General features: G+C 37.9%; 1 protein-coding gene across 3 annotated transcripts; it reads left to right on the top strand.

Moving 5' to 3' along the window:
- Positions 1 to 327: 327 nt before the first annotated feature.
- On the top strand, positions 328 to 15,615 carry LOC127441020 (fizzy-related protein homolog). Of its 3 annotated transcripts, none has more exons than XM_051698136.1 (15): positions 329 to 588; positions 1,144 to 1,294; positions 3,734 to 3,835; positions 3,963 to 4,026; positions 5,718 to 5,845; positions 6,064 to 6,140; positions 7,022 to 7,127; positions 7,416 to 7,493; positions 7,589 to 7,654; positions 8,435 to 8,533; positions 8,638 to 8,847; positions 11,741 to 11,974; positions 12,074 to 12,178; positions 14,541 to 14,633; positions 15,162 to 15,615. In XM_051698136.1, exons 2-15 carry the CDS (start codon positions 1,220 to 1,222, stop codon positions 15,201 to 15,203), a joined length of 1,479 nt encoding a protein of 492 aa, XP_051554096.1. In that variant the 5' UTR covers positions 329 to 588; positions 1,144 to 1,219; the 3' UTR covers positions 15,204 to 15,615. The 3 variants fall into 3 exon arrangements, with proteins under 3 accessions (XP_051554098.1, XP_051554096.1, XP_051554097.1); XM_051698137.1 differs by having other exon boundaries at positions 332 to 588; positions 8,435 to 8,537; positions 8,666 to 8,847; XM_051698138.1 differs by lacking the exon at positions 3,734 to 3,835 and having other exon boundaries at positions 328 to 588.
- The last annotated feature ends 225 nt before the right edge of the window (positions 15,616 to 15,840 follow it).

The raw sequence follows: 15,840 nt of genomic DNA on the forward strand, positions 1-15,840 counted from the left end.
TATTAATAAATGAAAAGATGGGTAAAATTTTCAGTTATTTATTATTTTAAGTAGGCTATAACAGTCACTGCTACCAAACACAATCAGTCTTCAGCTGAGTGGAAAGACACAAACAGCTGTCACAACCAGCACCAACATCTTTAAGTCTACGAGCTTCCCAACGTGTAATCAAAAGTCATCCACACACTCGCAGTCTTCACGTCTACTTGCACACTAGTGGCCAAACACCGGAAATACGTAAGACAAGTGGGTAAGTAGGCAAGCCCAAAACCGCACGTGGGTGTATTGGACAGGGCCAGTGTTGACGATGATGAGAGCGTCGCAGTGCGCCTCTTCAGGAAGTGCGCGGAATTACACTATTTCCCTTCACAGCTGATTTCCTCGCCATCTTGACATGAACATAAACATTTATGCCCTCTGTTCAATTATTCTGCCATTATCTATCAACACCGAAAAATCGTCTGCAAATTGCAAACACACCATTAATACTTTGTTGCAGCGTCGAGAAAACACCAAGTTGATGTTTACACGATCACTGCGCACATATCTGTCAATATAATGTGTGCTTCTTGAGCACTTGTGCAGAAGGTAAGATGTTTTTTCTTCATTAATACAGAATCGCAGGGTTTTCTATTTCGCATCTAATTAGGAAAACCGTGATTATCTGGTCGTAATGTTTTTTAAGTTATAATGTTACAATTAAAGTCTCCGTTAGCTAACTGATTTTAGCGAGCGAGCTAATTACTGATTACATATGTGTTTACAACCCTCCTGCTGTTAGTAATGCTCTCTTTTATCTATTACTACAATAATAATAATAATCGTAAAATACATTACCAACGTGGCGTTTTCATTGCAAAGCTGGTAAATGTGGTGTTTAGGTTTCAATCAGCCGTGCATATCATGTTATAACAGTCCAGTAAGCTGTTTTACCTAAATGCAGGTCACACTGTGACAATCAAATGGTGAAGAGCAGATTTATGGAAATGTTTATAATGGAGGTATGCCTGTATGATCAGTCTGTGTTGATTGATGACAGATTGGCATTTACTGACAGCTGTCATTGGGGCAGATGAGCGCCTACAGGAAGTAAAGCATTATAGTATAGTGTTATCCACTCATGGAAACATTATGTGCCTATAGGGATGGGAGACCTGGGAGGGTCCCAGTCTGCAGACTGAGGGAGAGAGAGAGAGTCTGACTGTAGGTTACAGTGGAAATGGACCAGGACTATGAAAGACGCCTGTTGAGGCAAATCAACCACCAGAACGTCCCAGAGGGCCACCCCTCCAAAGTAAGTGTAAAAAAGATCTGTAGACGTTAATGTTTATCTGCTTATCATGTAACTGTAATTTATATTGGCAAGGTTGGTGTCAGAAATTAAATTTAGCATCCTGGGTTTTCTTTTTCTTTTTTTTTTTTTTTCTTTTTTATGAAAATTCTCTCATCATTTACTCATGCTATACCAGATGTGTATGACTTTCTTTTTTTCAGCTGAACACAAACAAAGACTTTTAGAAGAATATCTCAGCTCTGTAGATCCATTCAACAGGGTTCAGAACTTTGAAGCTCCAAAAATTACATAAAGGCAGCATAAAAGTTATCCCTATGACCCTTTAAAGCCTGAGCCCAAAATTCAGAAAATTCCATTCTGTGCCAGAATATGATATTCATATCCAAATTCACATTATATTCATATTCAACATCACACACCTGAACTGTATATACCATATTGAAGAGAAGAACTAGGGCTTTCAAATGATATAAATATATGTATGATTATTAATATGGTGGCACAATTCTATTTTTGTCTACAAAACTAATTTCAAACATTTAAGCATACGCCTTCAGATCAAAAGATATTTAAGATCAACATTTCAGTCAAGTGTTTCAAAACTTTTGACTGGAAGTGTGTGTATATATATATATATATATATATATATATATATATATATATATATATATATTATAATTAAGCTTAGCAAGGTTTATAAAATCATTCTAAACATAAATGTGTCCTAACTTTTGACCAGTATAAGACAAACAATGAGAAATTTCACATGTTAGACAAGCTAATTTATGGAATCACCTATTAAACCAAACTGGTCTAATTTAAATACACTCCTTTCAAGCAACTCTTATGAGAAGTGCTAAATGGAATACATGTTATTAGCTTGTGTGGTTTTAAAAGGCAAAGTGTAAATGGGAGGTGCAGAAGACTGTACTTGGTAATATTAAGCTCTTTGAACATCTCATCCTCCATCTCCTCGTGGTCCGGGTCTTCCTGCAGTCGTTCCTGGTCCAGTAGATCTTCCTCCTGTGTGCTCATGCCCTCAAAAACAGAGAGCCATAGTCTTTCCATCTATACAACAGAAAAAAAGTACACAATTGGTAGCCAGCAGTGTGTTCTTCACAAATCCGTACACTGAATAGTCACCAAAGGCTTGCAGACTAAGCAGAATGTCCAACTGCAGACAGCCCTCTCACACTTTCCTTGTGAACAAGAAGCTACACACAATCTAAAATCATGTCTGTGTGATGGATGGGTAAGGCTATCTGACTTAAAAAACTAGCTAGCGCAAGTAAATGCTTCATAACTAAAAAAGGTTTGACTATCTTCCACAAGCAACAAAATTGGCCAAAAAAGTTATTGATATTTAGCTATAAATGTACATAGTATTGCTAGCTAATGTTTAATTAGCAAGTTTCACAAAAATTTGCTTAAAAATAGAGGCTAGCTGCCTGTCTGATGAACGCTGATAGTCATGTCATTTATTCCAGAAATAACTAGTGTTACTCCTACAAATAAATGCTTCGTAACTATAAAACATTTTGACTTTCAATAGACAATATTGACAACACATGTTAAATAACTTGTTTTAGTTTGAAAGATCGCCTCAGTTTTCAATTTGAAGCAGTAAGTCCAACACTGGAGGTAATCTCCCGGGATATCCTCTCTGGCTCTGCCCAGGCAAATGAAGGATGACGATGATGACGATACATTTATTATTCGTGCCCAGTAACCCCTTAACCAATCATATGTGCTTTTAGCTTATGTTGTCATGAGTATCTGGCAGTTTTCAGAAATAAAATCGGTGATTGGACGGCGAAGATATTGAGACAGGAACCATGGGAATAATTGTTCCCAAATTTGAACGCTCCGGCTGGAAAGGGTTAATCCATATCTTCAGAAGTGATATGATAGGTGTGGGTGAGAAACAGATCAATATTTAAAGCCTTTTTTACTAAAAATGTTTCTTGCCTGCCCAGTAGGTGGCGATATGCATGAAGAATACGAATCGCCAAAAAGCAAAAGAAGAACTCATAGGAGAGTTTCTGTTTCTCACCCACACCTATCATATCACTTGAGAAGATATGGATTAAACCACTGAAGTCATTTGGATTACATTTATGCTGCCTTTATGTGCTTTTTGGAGCTTCAAAGTTTTGATCACTAGTTTGACCTACAGAGCTGGAATATTCTTCTAAAAATCTTTGTTTGTGTTCAGCTGAAAAAAGAAGTCACATACATCTGCAATGGCATGTGTGTAAGTACATTTTGAGATTATTTTCTTTTTTTTGGGTGAATGCTTCCTTTAATTTCTGTCACTGGGTGTGTAGAAGTTAGAATGTCTGGATGTGTATTAAAGTGGCAGAATATGTATTGAATAAAACAGTTGAATTTGTACATGTAAAGATTATGTATGTTGTTTGTCTGGTTCTGTTCATGCAGTCAGGGTATGCAACATGCAGCCCGGTTACTGTCAAATCAGGAGACAGATTTATCCCCACACGTGCCGGAAGCAACTGGAGCATAAACTTCCACTATGCCAATGCAAGTCACCATTCATCTGAGCTACTCTGAGATCATTTGTCACAAAACATCTCAACCAGTCCAAAAGAATGATTGAAGCCTGTAAATGAATTTCATGTGCACTCACATTCCTAACTTTTGTTTGTAGGAGAACTGTTGGTCGCCCAATCAGAATCAGCGGTCGAAGGATGCTGGTACAGACACAGGGAAAGGTGAGGTTTTGATCTTTTGGATTCTGCCTCTCCATTTACATTTATTTTTTTATTTTTTTTTATTTTTCCCCAGGTACTTTTTCTTGTCCTGTGTGCTTTATTAAATGTAACAGATTTTAAACTTATATGTTGGCTTGACAGAGCCAACATACTGTTATTTTACAGACATGGTTTAGGGTTTTTACAAAATCCCTAAACAAAGACCAAATTTATCAAGAATAACTCCTCCAAGAGCTTTCAAGCTACATTCACCAAACTTTGCACAGAACTTCAGATCGTTCTGAAGTTTTTTCTTAATAATGGACCTATGGTTTTCCTGAACCGGATAATCAAAAATCCCCAAAATCCCATAGATTTACATTGTTGGAATGTTTAAACGGGCCAATGGAATGGTCATTAATTCAAACTTTAGCTGTCTGTCTGTCTGTCTATCTATCTATCTATCTATCTACCCATCCGTCTGTCTGTCTATCTATCTATCTATCATCTATCTATCTATCTGTCCATCTACCCATCCGTCTGTCTGTCCGTCTGTCTATCTATCTATCTATCTGTCCATCTATCTATCTATCTATCTATCTATCTATCTATCTATCTGTCCATCTATCTATCTATCTATCTATCTATCTGTCCATCTATCTATCTATCTATCTATCTATCTATCTGTCCATCTATCTAATCTGTCCATCTACCCATCCGTCTGTCTGTCCATCTATCTATCTATCTATCTGTCCATCTATCTATCTATCTATCTGTCCATCTACCCATCCTTCTGTCTGTCTATCTATCTGTCCATCTATCTATCTGTCCATCTATCTAATCTGTCCATCTACCCATCCATCTGTCTATCTATCTATCTGTCTGTCTGTCCATCTATCCATTTATCCATCCATCTATCTATCCATCCATCTATCTGTCTGTCTGTCTGTCTATCTATCTATCTATCTATCTATCTATCTGTCCATCTACCCATCTGTCTGTCTGTCTGTCTGTCCATCTACCCATCTGTCTGTCTGTCTGTCTGTCTATCTATCTATCTATCTGTCCATCTATCTATCTATCTATCTATCTATCTATCTATCTATCTATCTGTCCATCTGTCTAATCTGTCCATCTACCCATCCGTCTGTCTGTCTGTCTGTCTGTCTGTCTGTCTATCTATCTATCTATATCTATCTATCTGTCATCTATCTATATAATCTGTCCATCTACCCATCTGTCTGTCTGTCTATCTGTCTATCTATCTGTCTGTCCATCTACCCATCTGTCTGTCTGTCTAGCTATCTATATCTATCTGTCTGTCCATAAACCCATCTGTCTGTCTGTGTATCTGTCTGTCTGTCCGTCCGTCCGTCCGTCCGGCTAGACTTTGTCAAGCCAACATCAACGTTTGTCTTGACAAAACTAATAAAAATCTAGCAAAATTATAATCTAAACTAAGACTGAAATAAACATAACCAATTCAATATTTATTGTGTGAATAAGATTTCAATCAGTTTTTCAAAAAATAAAGGGCAGTTGTCAATAAGTCACCCTTATCATACATATCATAACAAAAAGCTTGTTTAGGACAATCAAATAAACAGTGATGTAAGCATCCTACAGTATATTACTTATTAAATTATGTTAAGAGGCAGAGAGTGAGAGTAGATGTTTATGAACTTGACCCAAATCGATACTATCTTTAACAGATGCTGTGGCGTATGCCGCACTGCTGAGGAACGAACTGTTGGGAGCAGGAATCGAAACTGTGCCTGATCCTCACACAGATGAGCGCCGGCACACCATTCTCACACAGGACACACATAGCCTCTTCAGGGTGAGCCAATTGAACACAAAAATGATAGAGAACACATGATGAATTCTGCAGTTATCTGTAAAAACAATACTGATTTCACTGGAGAATGTTGCTGAGCGGTTTTCTGCCCTATGATAACCAGCTTTGTTCTCCAAATTTGTTTCTCTCATAGCTTGTTACATCATATTAGAGCTTAAAATAAATAACACTTTTCTTTTGTTTGTCTTTTTTTTCCCCAGTACACCATCCACACAAAGAGAGTGCCTTTTGACAATGAAATCTCCCCATACTCCCTCTCTCCTCTCAGTAACAAAAGGTATCGTCCCTGTCTAAACTCATTAATTAAAAAATATGACTAGATGACACGTTATTGTGTGTAAAGATTTTGATTACAGAATTGCACTCACTGTGGTCCTTTTTTGTCCATATTAAATTTATTTATTAGATATATACACCAATTTTAACTCATTAAAGGAATAGTTCACCCAAAAATGAAAATTCTCTCATCATTTACTCACCCTCATGCCATCCCAGATGTGTATGACTTTCTTTCACTTGCTTAACACAAACAAAATGTTTTTGAAAATATCTCAGCTCTGTTGGTCCTCACAATGCAAGTGAATGGTGACCAGAAGTCTGATGCTTCAAAAAGCACAAGGCAGTATAAAAGTAATCCAAATGACTCCATTGGTTTAATCCATGTCTTCTGAAGCGATATGATAAGTGTGGGTGAGAAACAGATCAATATTTAAGTACTTTTTTAATATAAATTCTCCTCCCCACCCAGTAGGTGGCGATATGTATGAAGAATGTGAATAGCCAAAAACAAAAAAAGAAGAGCTCTTAGGAGTGCTTTTTGAAAGTGGAGATTTATAGTAAAAAAAAGGACTTAAATACTGACCTGTTTCTCACCCACAACTATCATATTGCTTCTGAAGAAATGAATTAAACCACTGGAGTCTTATGGATTACTTTTATGCTGCCTTTATGTGCTTTTTGGTACCTCAAAGATTTGGACCCTATTGGCTTGTATTATATGGATCTACAGAGCTGAGATATTCTTCTTAAAATCTTCATGTTAAGCAGGTGAAAGAAAGTCATACACATCTGGGATGGCATGAGTGTGAATAAATGATGAGAGAATTTTCATCTTTGGGTGAACTATCCCTTTAAATTATTGTTTGTTCATTTCTGCAGTCACAAACTGTTGCGGTCACCTCGAAAGCCAGCACGCAAAATTTCCAAGATCCCATTCAAGGTTCTTGATGCACCAGAGTTGCAGGATGACTTCTATCTCAACCTGGTACACTTCAGTTACAAAGTTACTTGTTTTGTTTTTTAAATATAAAAATAATATTATGCTCATTGAACGTCCCCATTAGTCTCCATAACAAAGATGTCACCTAATTTATGGTATACTGTTGAGAAATGTGCAAATATGCTGTGTCGTAAATCTTATTATATTCACGTACTCAGTTTGTGTGGGGTTTTTTGGATTAAGGTTTTAAAAGATGTTGTTTGTTTGATACAAAAAATGTTTACATTTTGAATGTGTTGTGTATTAATCTTTTTTCATGTGTGATGTGAACAGGTGGACTGGTCTGCTGGAAATCTCTTGAGTGTTGGTTTGGGAGCCTGTGTTTACCTGTGGAGTGCCTGCACCAGTCAGGTATGAGAGCAGGTGTAAAGACAGAAAGCTGAAGAACTGAATGCATGTGATTGTCAGTAATGAGCCTTTCATTGTACACTTCTGAACTTACCAAGGTGACGAGGTTGTGTGACTTGTCAGTGGATGGAGACTCCGTCACATCAGTGTGTTGGAATGAGAGGGTCAGTACAAGTTCAGTTCATTTTAACTTTATACACCGATCAGCCACAACATTAAAACCACCTGCCTAATATTGTGTAGGTCCCCATCGTGCCGCCAAAACAGTGGCAACCCGCATCTTAGAATAGCATTCTGAGATGATATTCTTCACACCGCAATTTAACCGAGCGGTTATCTGAGTTACCATAGATGCTGACAGTTCGAACCATTCTGGCCATTCTCTGTTGACCTCTCTCATCAACAAGGCATTTCCGTCCGCAGAACTGCTGCTCACTGGATGTTTTTTGTTTTTGACACCATTCTGAGTAAATTCTAGAGACTGTTGTGCGTGAAAATCCCAGGAGATCAGCAGTTACAGAAATAGACAAACCAGCCCATCTGGCACCAGCAATCATCCATGCGATTATCTAAACAGCCAATCATGTGGCAGCAGTGCATAAAATAATGCAGCTATGGGTCAGGAGCTTCAGTTAATGTTCACATCAACCATCAGAATGGGGAAAAAATTTGATCTCAGTGATTTGGACCGTGGCATGACGGTGCCAGACGGGCTGGTTTGAATAATTCTTGTAACTGCTGATCTCCTGGGATTTTCACACACAACAGTCTCTAGAATTTACTCGGCATGAGGGGGACCTACGCAATATTAGGCAGATGGTTTTAATGTTGTGGCTGATCGGTGTGTATGCCTGTTAAACACAAATGTGTAGAAGGCCACCTGAAAAATAAAAAAGGTGTTTTCACTTTTTAAGGATATGCAAAATGTTTTCTCTTTATCTCAGGGAAGTTTGGTGTCTGTAGGGACCCATAAGGGATTTGTTCAGATTTGGGATGCAGCTGGAGGGAGGAAGTTGACCAGTTTGGAGGGACATTCAGCACGTGTAGGTTTGTGTCACAAAAAGAACTCCCATTTACTTTAAATCAAAGTGCAGACCGGAGCTTTTATCTGCTTACATCAAGCTTACCATAATTCTACTGATCTCAGACACACAGTGTCTCTCTTCTCTCTCCAGGAGCGCTTGCGTGGAATGGGGAGCAGCTGTCATCAGGTAGCCGGGACAGGGTGATTCTGCAGAGGGACGTGAGGGCGCCTCCCCCTGTGGAGAGACGCCTCCAGGGACACAGGCAGGAAGTGTGTGGGCTGAAGTGGTCACCTGACCACCAGCACCTCGCTTCTGGAGGGAACGATAACAAGGTGGGGTTCTCGTATAAATCGGGGGATCTGATTAAATAGTCAAAGGTTTCAGTTGCTTATATGCGAGTACTGATTTCAGATTTGTCAGTGAGAACACAGCTTTGCAACATATCATTTTTTGTCTGATGCAAATTTTATGCGGAAATGTTTTGTATACCTGAATAAAATGAAAAAGGGGCTCCGGTTATTAGCATGCTTTAATGCAAAATTCAACTTATCTGACAAAACAGATTTTACTTGCTTAAACGCGAAATACAACTCATTTCTAAAATGTAACTGATATGTTGACACTCTCCTGGATTGGATCAATGGAAATAAAATAGTAGTGCATATAATGATGATAATAGTGGCATATCATGAGTAATAATAATTATATAACAGCTGCAATCAGTATGATGTTTGGTAGGTTTTAGAAGTTGACTGATTTTAGTGGACTTAGTTACCAATACCAATAACTAAAGTGGTGGAAATGGCCGATAACCGATTAATCGACCGATATCTTTTAAAATCGATTTATAGAACGTTAAAAATTGTTCTTTGTCTTTCATTACTATGACGGACATCGACATTGAGGCTAGAAGAATGAATAAAGTCCCAGATGTATTTTAATTGTTCAACCAAAATCCCAATAATAACCAGAAAAAAATGAAGATTTAGTGCAGAATGTGGGACTTTTAACTGTAAACAAGCCCAAAACACATAAGGGGCTTTTGTTTTGAAAAGATGTAGACTTGGCTCCATTTCAATGCTCTATATTTAAGTATTACGAAATTAAAGGAATATTTCGGGTTCAATACAAGTTAAGCTCAATCGATAGCATTTGAGGCATTATATTGATTACCACAATAATAAATTTTGACTTGCCCATCCTTTTCTGGATTACAGTGGAAGTGAATGTGGCCAATTTTTGAATGTTAAAATACTCACTGTTTCAAAAGTATAGCCACACGACATGATCAATATGCATGTAAATATGATTTTAATGTGATAAAATAGGTTACTAACCTTTTCTGTGTAAAGTTATAGCCATTTTTCAACTTTGTTACCATGATAATGTAATATCAACAAATCCTAAAATCTAAAATGACATTTCAAACAACTTTACAGCTTTACACAAGTTTTAACAGAAGAATTAATGTAAGTGCTTTTATAAAATTATAAGCTTCATATTTCTGTCTTTAAATCCTCCAAAAAACCTCGATTTTTGCTTTTTTATTTTTTATTTTTTATTTTTTTTTTATTTATTTATTTTTTTAAAGAAAAGGAGGAACGAATCAAAATTAATTTTTGTGATAATCAATGTTATGCCACAATGCTGTCGATTAAGCTTAACTTGTATTGAACCTGTAATATTCTTTTAGGCTTTTTATAGCCTATTCAGTCACCAGATGAAGAATTTAGTAGATACACTGTAGATAATTTACCAATTGAGGTTGAATGAGGAATAATTGTTATTATTATTTGCAAGATATAATGTTGGAGACACAATGTGCTACATGCCCTCTCTTCCATTTAGATCGGTTCATTTTCTAATGAAAATAACAAAATATGCATTGAAGTGAGGATAAAAATGTGGATGAATATTGTCAGTGATGACATATTTAGACATAGCAAATCCCCACATGATTGTTAATCACAAATAATAATAAAATAGGCAGATGCTATTTGCACCCTGGTGCAAATAATAGTATATGCTATTTACACCCTAGTGCAAATAGTGGCAGATATTATTTGCAGCCCAACCCTGATGCAAATTATGGTAGATACTAATTGCACCCTGGTGCACATAGTGTCAGATCCTATTTGCACCCATATATAAATACTAACGTCACTGCATTGTGTTCATTGTGTTTATTTAGAGTCCCACAGACACACTACATTAATCCCTACCCCTAAACCTAACCCTAACCTTCCTTAGAAAAACTAACCTTGGTTTTACTACAGTAACCATAATTTCATCATGGTATTTGTTGTACATTTACAGTATCCACAAAATTAACCATAGCTACAATATTATCAACATATTCCTGTACTAACACCGTGGTTAATTGCATTAAAACTATGGTTTCTGCCAAAAAACACGATTACTATAATATTAGTAATATAATGATGCAATGTACATGTTATCTATTATTTTAAGTAGTATTAAAGGAAATATTAAGAGTGAAAACATAAAATCGGTTGGGAAAAGAGCGGGAGAAAGGCGAATTCGAACCTCGGTCGCAAGGACAACAGTACACATTCACACACCGTCTTTACACCCCACACCACTGCAGCGACATCTATTGTTTAGTTTGTTGTATATTCCTGTGGATTTACAAGACTATTGGGGTGCAAATAGCTGCCGCCTTGTGTGGCAGATGCTATTAACACTGGAGTGAAAATAGACACTCCAAAAAAAAATATCAGCATCTATCGGCATAGATTTTTAGAGATAACCGATAGTTCCAAAAAGCAACAATCAGCACCGATTAATCGGTAAAATCGATATATTGGTCTACCTCTAGTTGGTTGGTATATTATAAAATATCATCATAAATACATGCCCATTTATATCAGCAATTATTTGCCATATTCTTTTTAAAAAAAATGTTATTCTCTGCTTGTTTTTAGCCATTATGGCTTTTATCGTCATGTTTCTTGCACTCAGAGACACATGACCCCAAAAGCTTATGTCTTAGTTGGTTAGTTTTTTTTTTTTTTTTTTCTGGCATGAACAGAGTAAAAAAAGTCAGATCATAATATATAACATTTTCACTTGTTGTGTAAGGGTTCATAGGAACGTACTTATTTCGTACTAATAGAATCTTGTGCTGAAAATTTGCTGTGAACATTCGAACTTGGTGTGAATGGGGATTATGAGGGATTATGATATCTTTCTACTGCTCTGTAGTTACTGGTGTGGAACAGCTCCAGTCTGCTTCCCGTGCAGCAGTACAGCGATCACCTGGCAGCAGTGAAGGCCATCGCTTGGTCTCCTCACCAGCACGGCCTGTTGGCCTCCGGAGGGGGAACCGCTGACCGCTGCCTCCGTTTCTGGAACACTCTGACCGGGCAGGCGCTACAAAGTACCGACACCGGCTCACAGGTTTGCAACCTGGCCTGGTCTAAACATGCCAACGAACTGGTGAGGAAAATCCCCCATATGTACCCATACAATCAAATCATGAATCTCTCTTCCCATGCTGGCTTTCTCACACTGTTTTACACCTTTCATGTCCACTAGGTCAGCACACATGGCTACTCCCAGAATCAGATCCTGGTGTGGAAATACCCATCACTTACCCAGGTGGCCAAGCTCACAGGACATTCATACCGAGTACTCTACTTGGTGAGTAGAGGTGTAGATTGACACTGGTACTGTATTTGTTTTATAAATGTTAGTTTTGTCTAGTGACATCTGAAATGTCATTTGCAAAGTATTGCGCTATTCAGATTGACACTGTAGCATGGTGTAAATTGTGTCCATAAACACGTTTACACCTGGTATCTATCTTGGTCACAGCTAAATACAGGTGTAAACAAATTTCTAAATGTTTTGGGTTCCAATCTCTCAACCAATCAATGCATCCCAGACAGTAGCGAAGTAAAGCCTACTCGCGCTTCAAACAACTATTGAACAAAACAAACCGTTTTATTCGTTGCTGGTTATGCGCTGCGGCCTGGGTAGCTCAGCGAGTATTGATGCTGACTACCACCCCTGGAGTCGTGAGTTCGAATCCAGGGTGTGCTGAGTGACTCCAGCCAGGTCTCCTAAGCAACCAAATTGGCCCGGTTGCTAGCGAGGGTAGAGTCACATGGGGTAAGCTCCTCATGGTCGCTATAATTCTCGCTATCGGTGGGGTGCGTGGTGAGTTGTGCGTGGATGCTGTGGAGAATAGCGTGGGCTATTATAGAACACGCGCTACAGTCTCGGATGCAGAGGCAGCTGAGATTCATCCTCCACCACCCAGATTGAGGCACTAAGCCACCACGAGGACTTAGAGTGCATTGGGAATTGGGCATTCCAAATTGGGGAGAAAAAAAAAGGAATGAATTGTGCCTGGTAAAAGCATCAGCTAATTGAACAAGCTGTCTGCGCTGGTTTAGCACCCGGTTCACTAAAGGTATTATACAAATCAGGCAACGATGCAAACGCGCCCACAAAATCTGCTAAACGCAATATGCATGCGTAATTTTTATCTTGCGGGCTGATTGTGAGCGCTATATGGTGTAGAATGCAGCAGACCACAGTGATCTGACACTGCTCCACACTACATTACTCCACTTTTAAGATCCAGACACCTGAATAATCTTTTTAACTTGCCAAAAGTGTGCTTGACTACACCTTGCATATGGATACATGCCAGATTATAATGCTCTTCTCCATCATTTGTTTATTATTTGATAAATTACAGCTGATATGATTGATAGAATATGTACACACACATTCTATTTCTTTTAAATAAAATGAATTTCACCCCCAGACAATTTATGTGAATGAAGCACAATCTATAATAAGCCTAATTTACATAGAAAGGAGGCGTGCTTGCACGAAAAGAAATGACCATGACTTAATTTAAATACTCAAGAATAGCACAATTTCAGTGCCTACTTAAACTACATTGCAAGTGGTTTATGAATAAGATGTAAGTTTTTCCCTGAAACACCATACGCAAAAGTGGAGCAACTTTTTAGTGAATTTCCCCCATATAGATTGAGAAGCATCCACATCTTAAATTCAGTTAATACAGCAGCTCACTAGGATTCGGCTCAAAATGTGTGATTAGAATTTGAAAATACATTTCCCAATGAAATGTGATCACGAGTAGGCACAGGAAAAATATGAGACATGTTATTGCCAGGTTTAAACAGCAATCTGCCTCACCTTACCACTTGTGATTGGATCACTTGAGAAAGGATTAGTTTGCCCAAAAATGACAATGCTCTCATCATTTATTTAATCTCATGCCATCCCAGATATGTATGACTTTCTTTATTCTGCAGAACACAAACGGAGATTCTTTTTAAAATATCTCGGCTCTGTTTGTCCATTTAATGCAAGTGAATGGTGACCAAAATTTTGAAGCGCCAAAAAGCACATAAAGGAAACATAAAAGTAATCCATAAGACTCCAGTGGTTAAGTCCATGTCTTCAGAAGTGATATGATAGGTTTGGGTGAGAAACAGAACAATATTTAAGTCCTTTCTTACTGCAAATGTTTACTTTCTCATTCTTCTTCTGTTTTTGGCAATGCACATTCTTCATACATATCGCCACCTACTGGCAGGGAGGAGAATTTATAGTAAAAAATGACTTAAATATTGATCTGTTTCTCACCCACACCTATCATATCGCTTCTGAAGGTATGGATTAACCACTGGAGTCTTATGGATTACTTTTGTTCTTTTTGGAGCTTCAAAGTTTTGGTCACTATTCACTATTCCCTGCAGAGCTGAGATATTCTTCTAAAAACCTTTGTTTGTGTTCTGCAAAAGAAAGAAAGTCATAAACATCTGGTATTTTCATTTTTGGTTAACTATTCATTTAATACCAGGTGTAAACAAGGCCTTTAAATGCATTACTGTCTCTGGATCAGATAATTGATTATTTTAAATGACTCAAAAGTAATCAAATCAGATCAGTAATCCTTGGGAATTCTGACACACATTAGACATAAACTTGTTGTGAGTTTATGTTTGCTTGTGTCCAGGCGGTGTCTCCAGATGGTGAGGCCATTGTAACAGGAGCAGGAGACGAGACGCTAAGGTTCTGGAATGTCTTCAGCAAAACACGCTGCACCAAGGTCAGGCTCTTATAAGTTTTGTTTGCCAAGGCAAAACGTGGGATTAGGGATTTGAACAAACCTCTAACCTTAAGTATTAAACTTGCGTGCAACTCATCCTACGGACATGAATGAAACCTCAAATCATGCGGCTTGTTAAGGAGAGATATGCTGTAATGTTTCTAAGTGATCTGACTTATGATTTCGCCTGGGGATTGATAAAATGGCCACACAAAATAAAGGAGAAAATAAAGGCATGTATTTACATTGGAGGAGGAACCTGAGACATCTAGGGACCAGAATAACACTAATAGGCAGCCAGAATACCCTAGCAACTGCATAGAAACATTCTATGAACCACTCATAACAGCTTAGCAACCGCATAGGAACTGCATTGCAACCCCCTGGCAACGTGGCACCAAGTTTTGCACGGATGAGCACCACCCATATGTTCTCGCTTTGATCGCTAGCTAAAGAAAAACTGAGATGCTTATTTGCTTAAACAGAAACCACTGTTACCTGTTTCACATCATGCTCTTCTGTCCCCAGGAATCCAAATCAGTGTTGAACCTGTTCACCAGGATACGGTAATTAGCAGCTGGTGAAGAATCCATCCAATCACGTGAACGAAATGAAAGCCTTGAACTCTGTTCTGTATCTGTGCATCAACTCTAAAGACCATGACAGAGAGAGACCCCAGCACTTCCTCCACTCTCCCTTTTTTTACTGAGATTCCCATTTCAACCACCCAGACACCCAATGAGGACTCGTTGTTTACGTTAAGATTCTGTCTGTTCTTATTACTGTATGTTGTGGATGTCCAATCAGATGTGCTATTGTATAAGTAGAAGTATTAATAGAGAAATGAACCTATATGACCTATATTGTCATTATCATGACTCAGTCATGAGGTTATTCAGAAATGGCTTGTTATGAACATTTCAATATTTTATATGTGTATCAAAACAGATCATGATATCTGTGAGAAATAAATACACTTAAACACTAATCCTGTTTTTTTGTTTTGTTTTGTTTTGTTTTTTATGAGATTAGCTTAAACTAATTTATTTAGTCTAGCAATACAATATTTGGATATGAGACTTATTCAAGATTTAAAGGAATAGTTCACCTAATAATGAAATTATCTCATCATTTACTCACCCTCATGCCATCCCAGAAGTGTATGACTGACTGACATCTGCAGAACACAAATGAAGATTTTTAAAGG

The sequence above is a fragment of the Myxocyprinus asiaticus genome, chromosome 5, assembly GCF_019703515.2.
Source record: "Myxocyprinus asiaticus isolate MX2 ecotype Aquarium Trade chromosome 5, UBuf_Myxa_2, whole genome shotgun sequence".
In the NCBI taxonomy this organism is placed as follows: Eukaryota; Metazoa; Chordata; class Actinopteri; order Cypriniformes; family Catostomidae; genus Myxocyprinus; species Myxocyprinus asiaticus.

Bases quoted from the DNA above. Each gene is read 5' to 3' on its own strand.
- LOC127441020 (XM_051698136.1), top strand. From the start codon at position 1,220: ATGGACCAGGACTATGAAAGACGCCTGTTGAGGCAAATCAACCACCAG. The intron at 1,295-3,733 runs GTAAGTGTAAAA...CTGTTCATGCAG, and splicing joins CAGAGGGCCACCCCTCCAAA to TCAGGGTATGCAACATGCAG. The intron at 8,848-11,740 runs GTGGGGTTCTCG...ACTGCTCTGTAG, and splicing joins CTGGAGGGAACGATAACAAG to TTACTGGTGTGGAACAGCTC.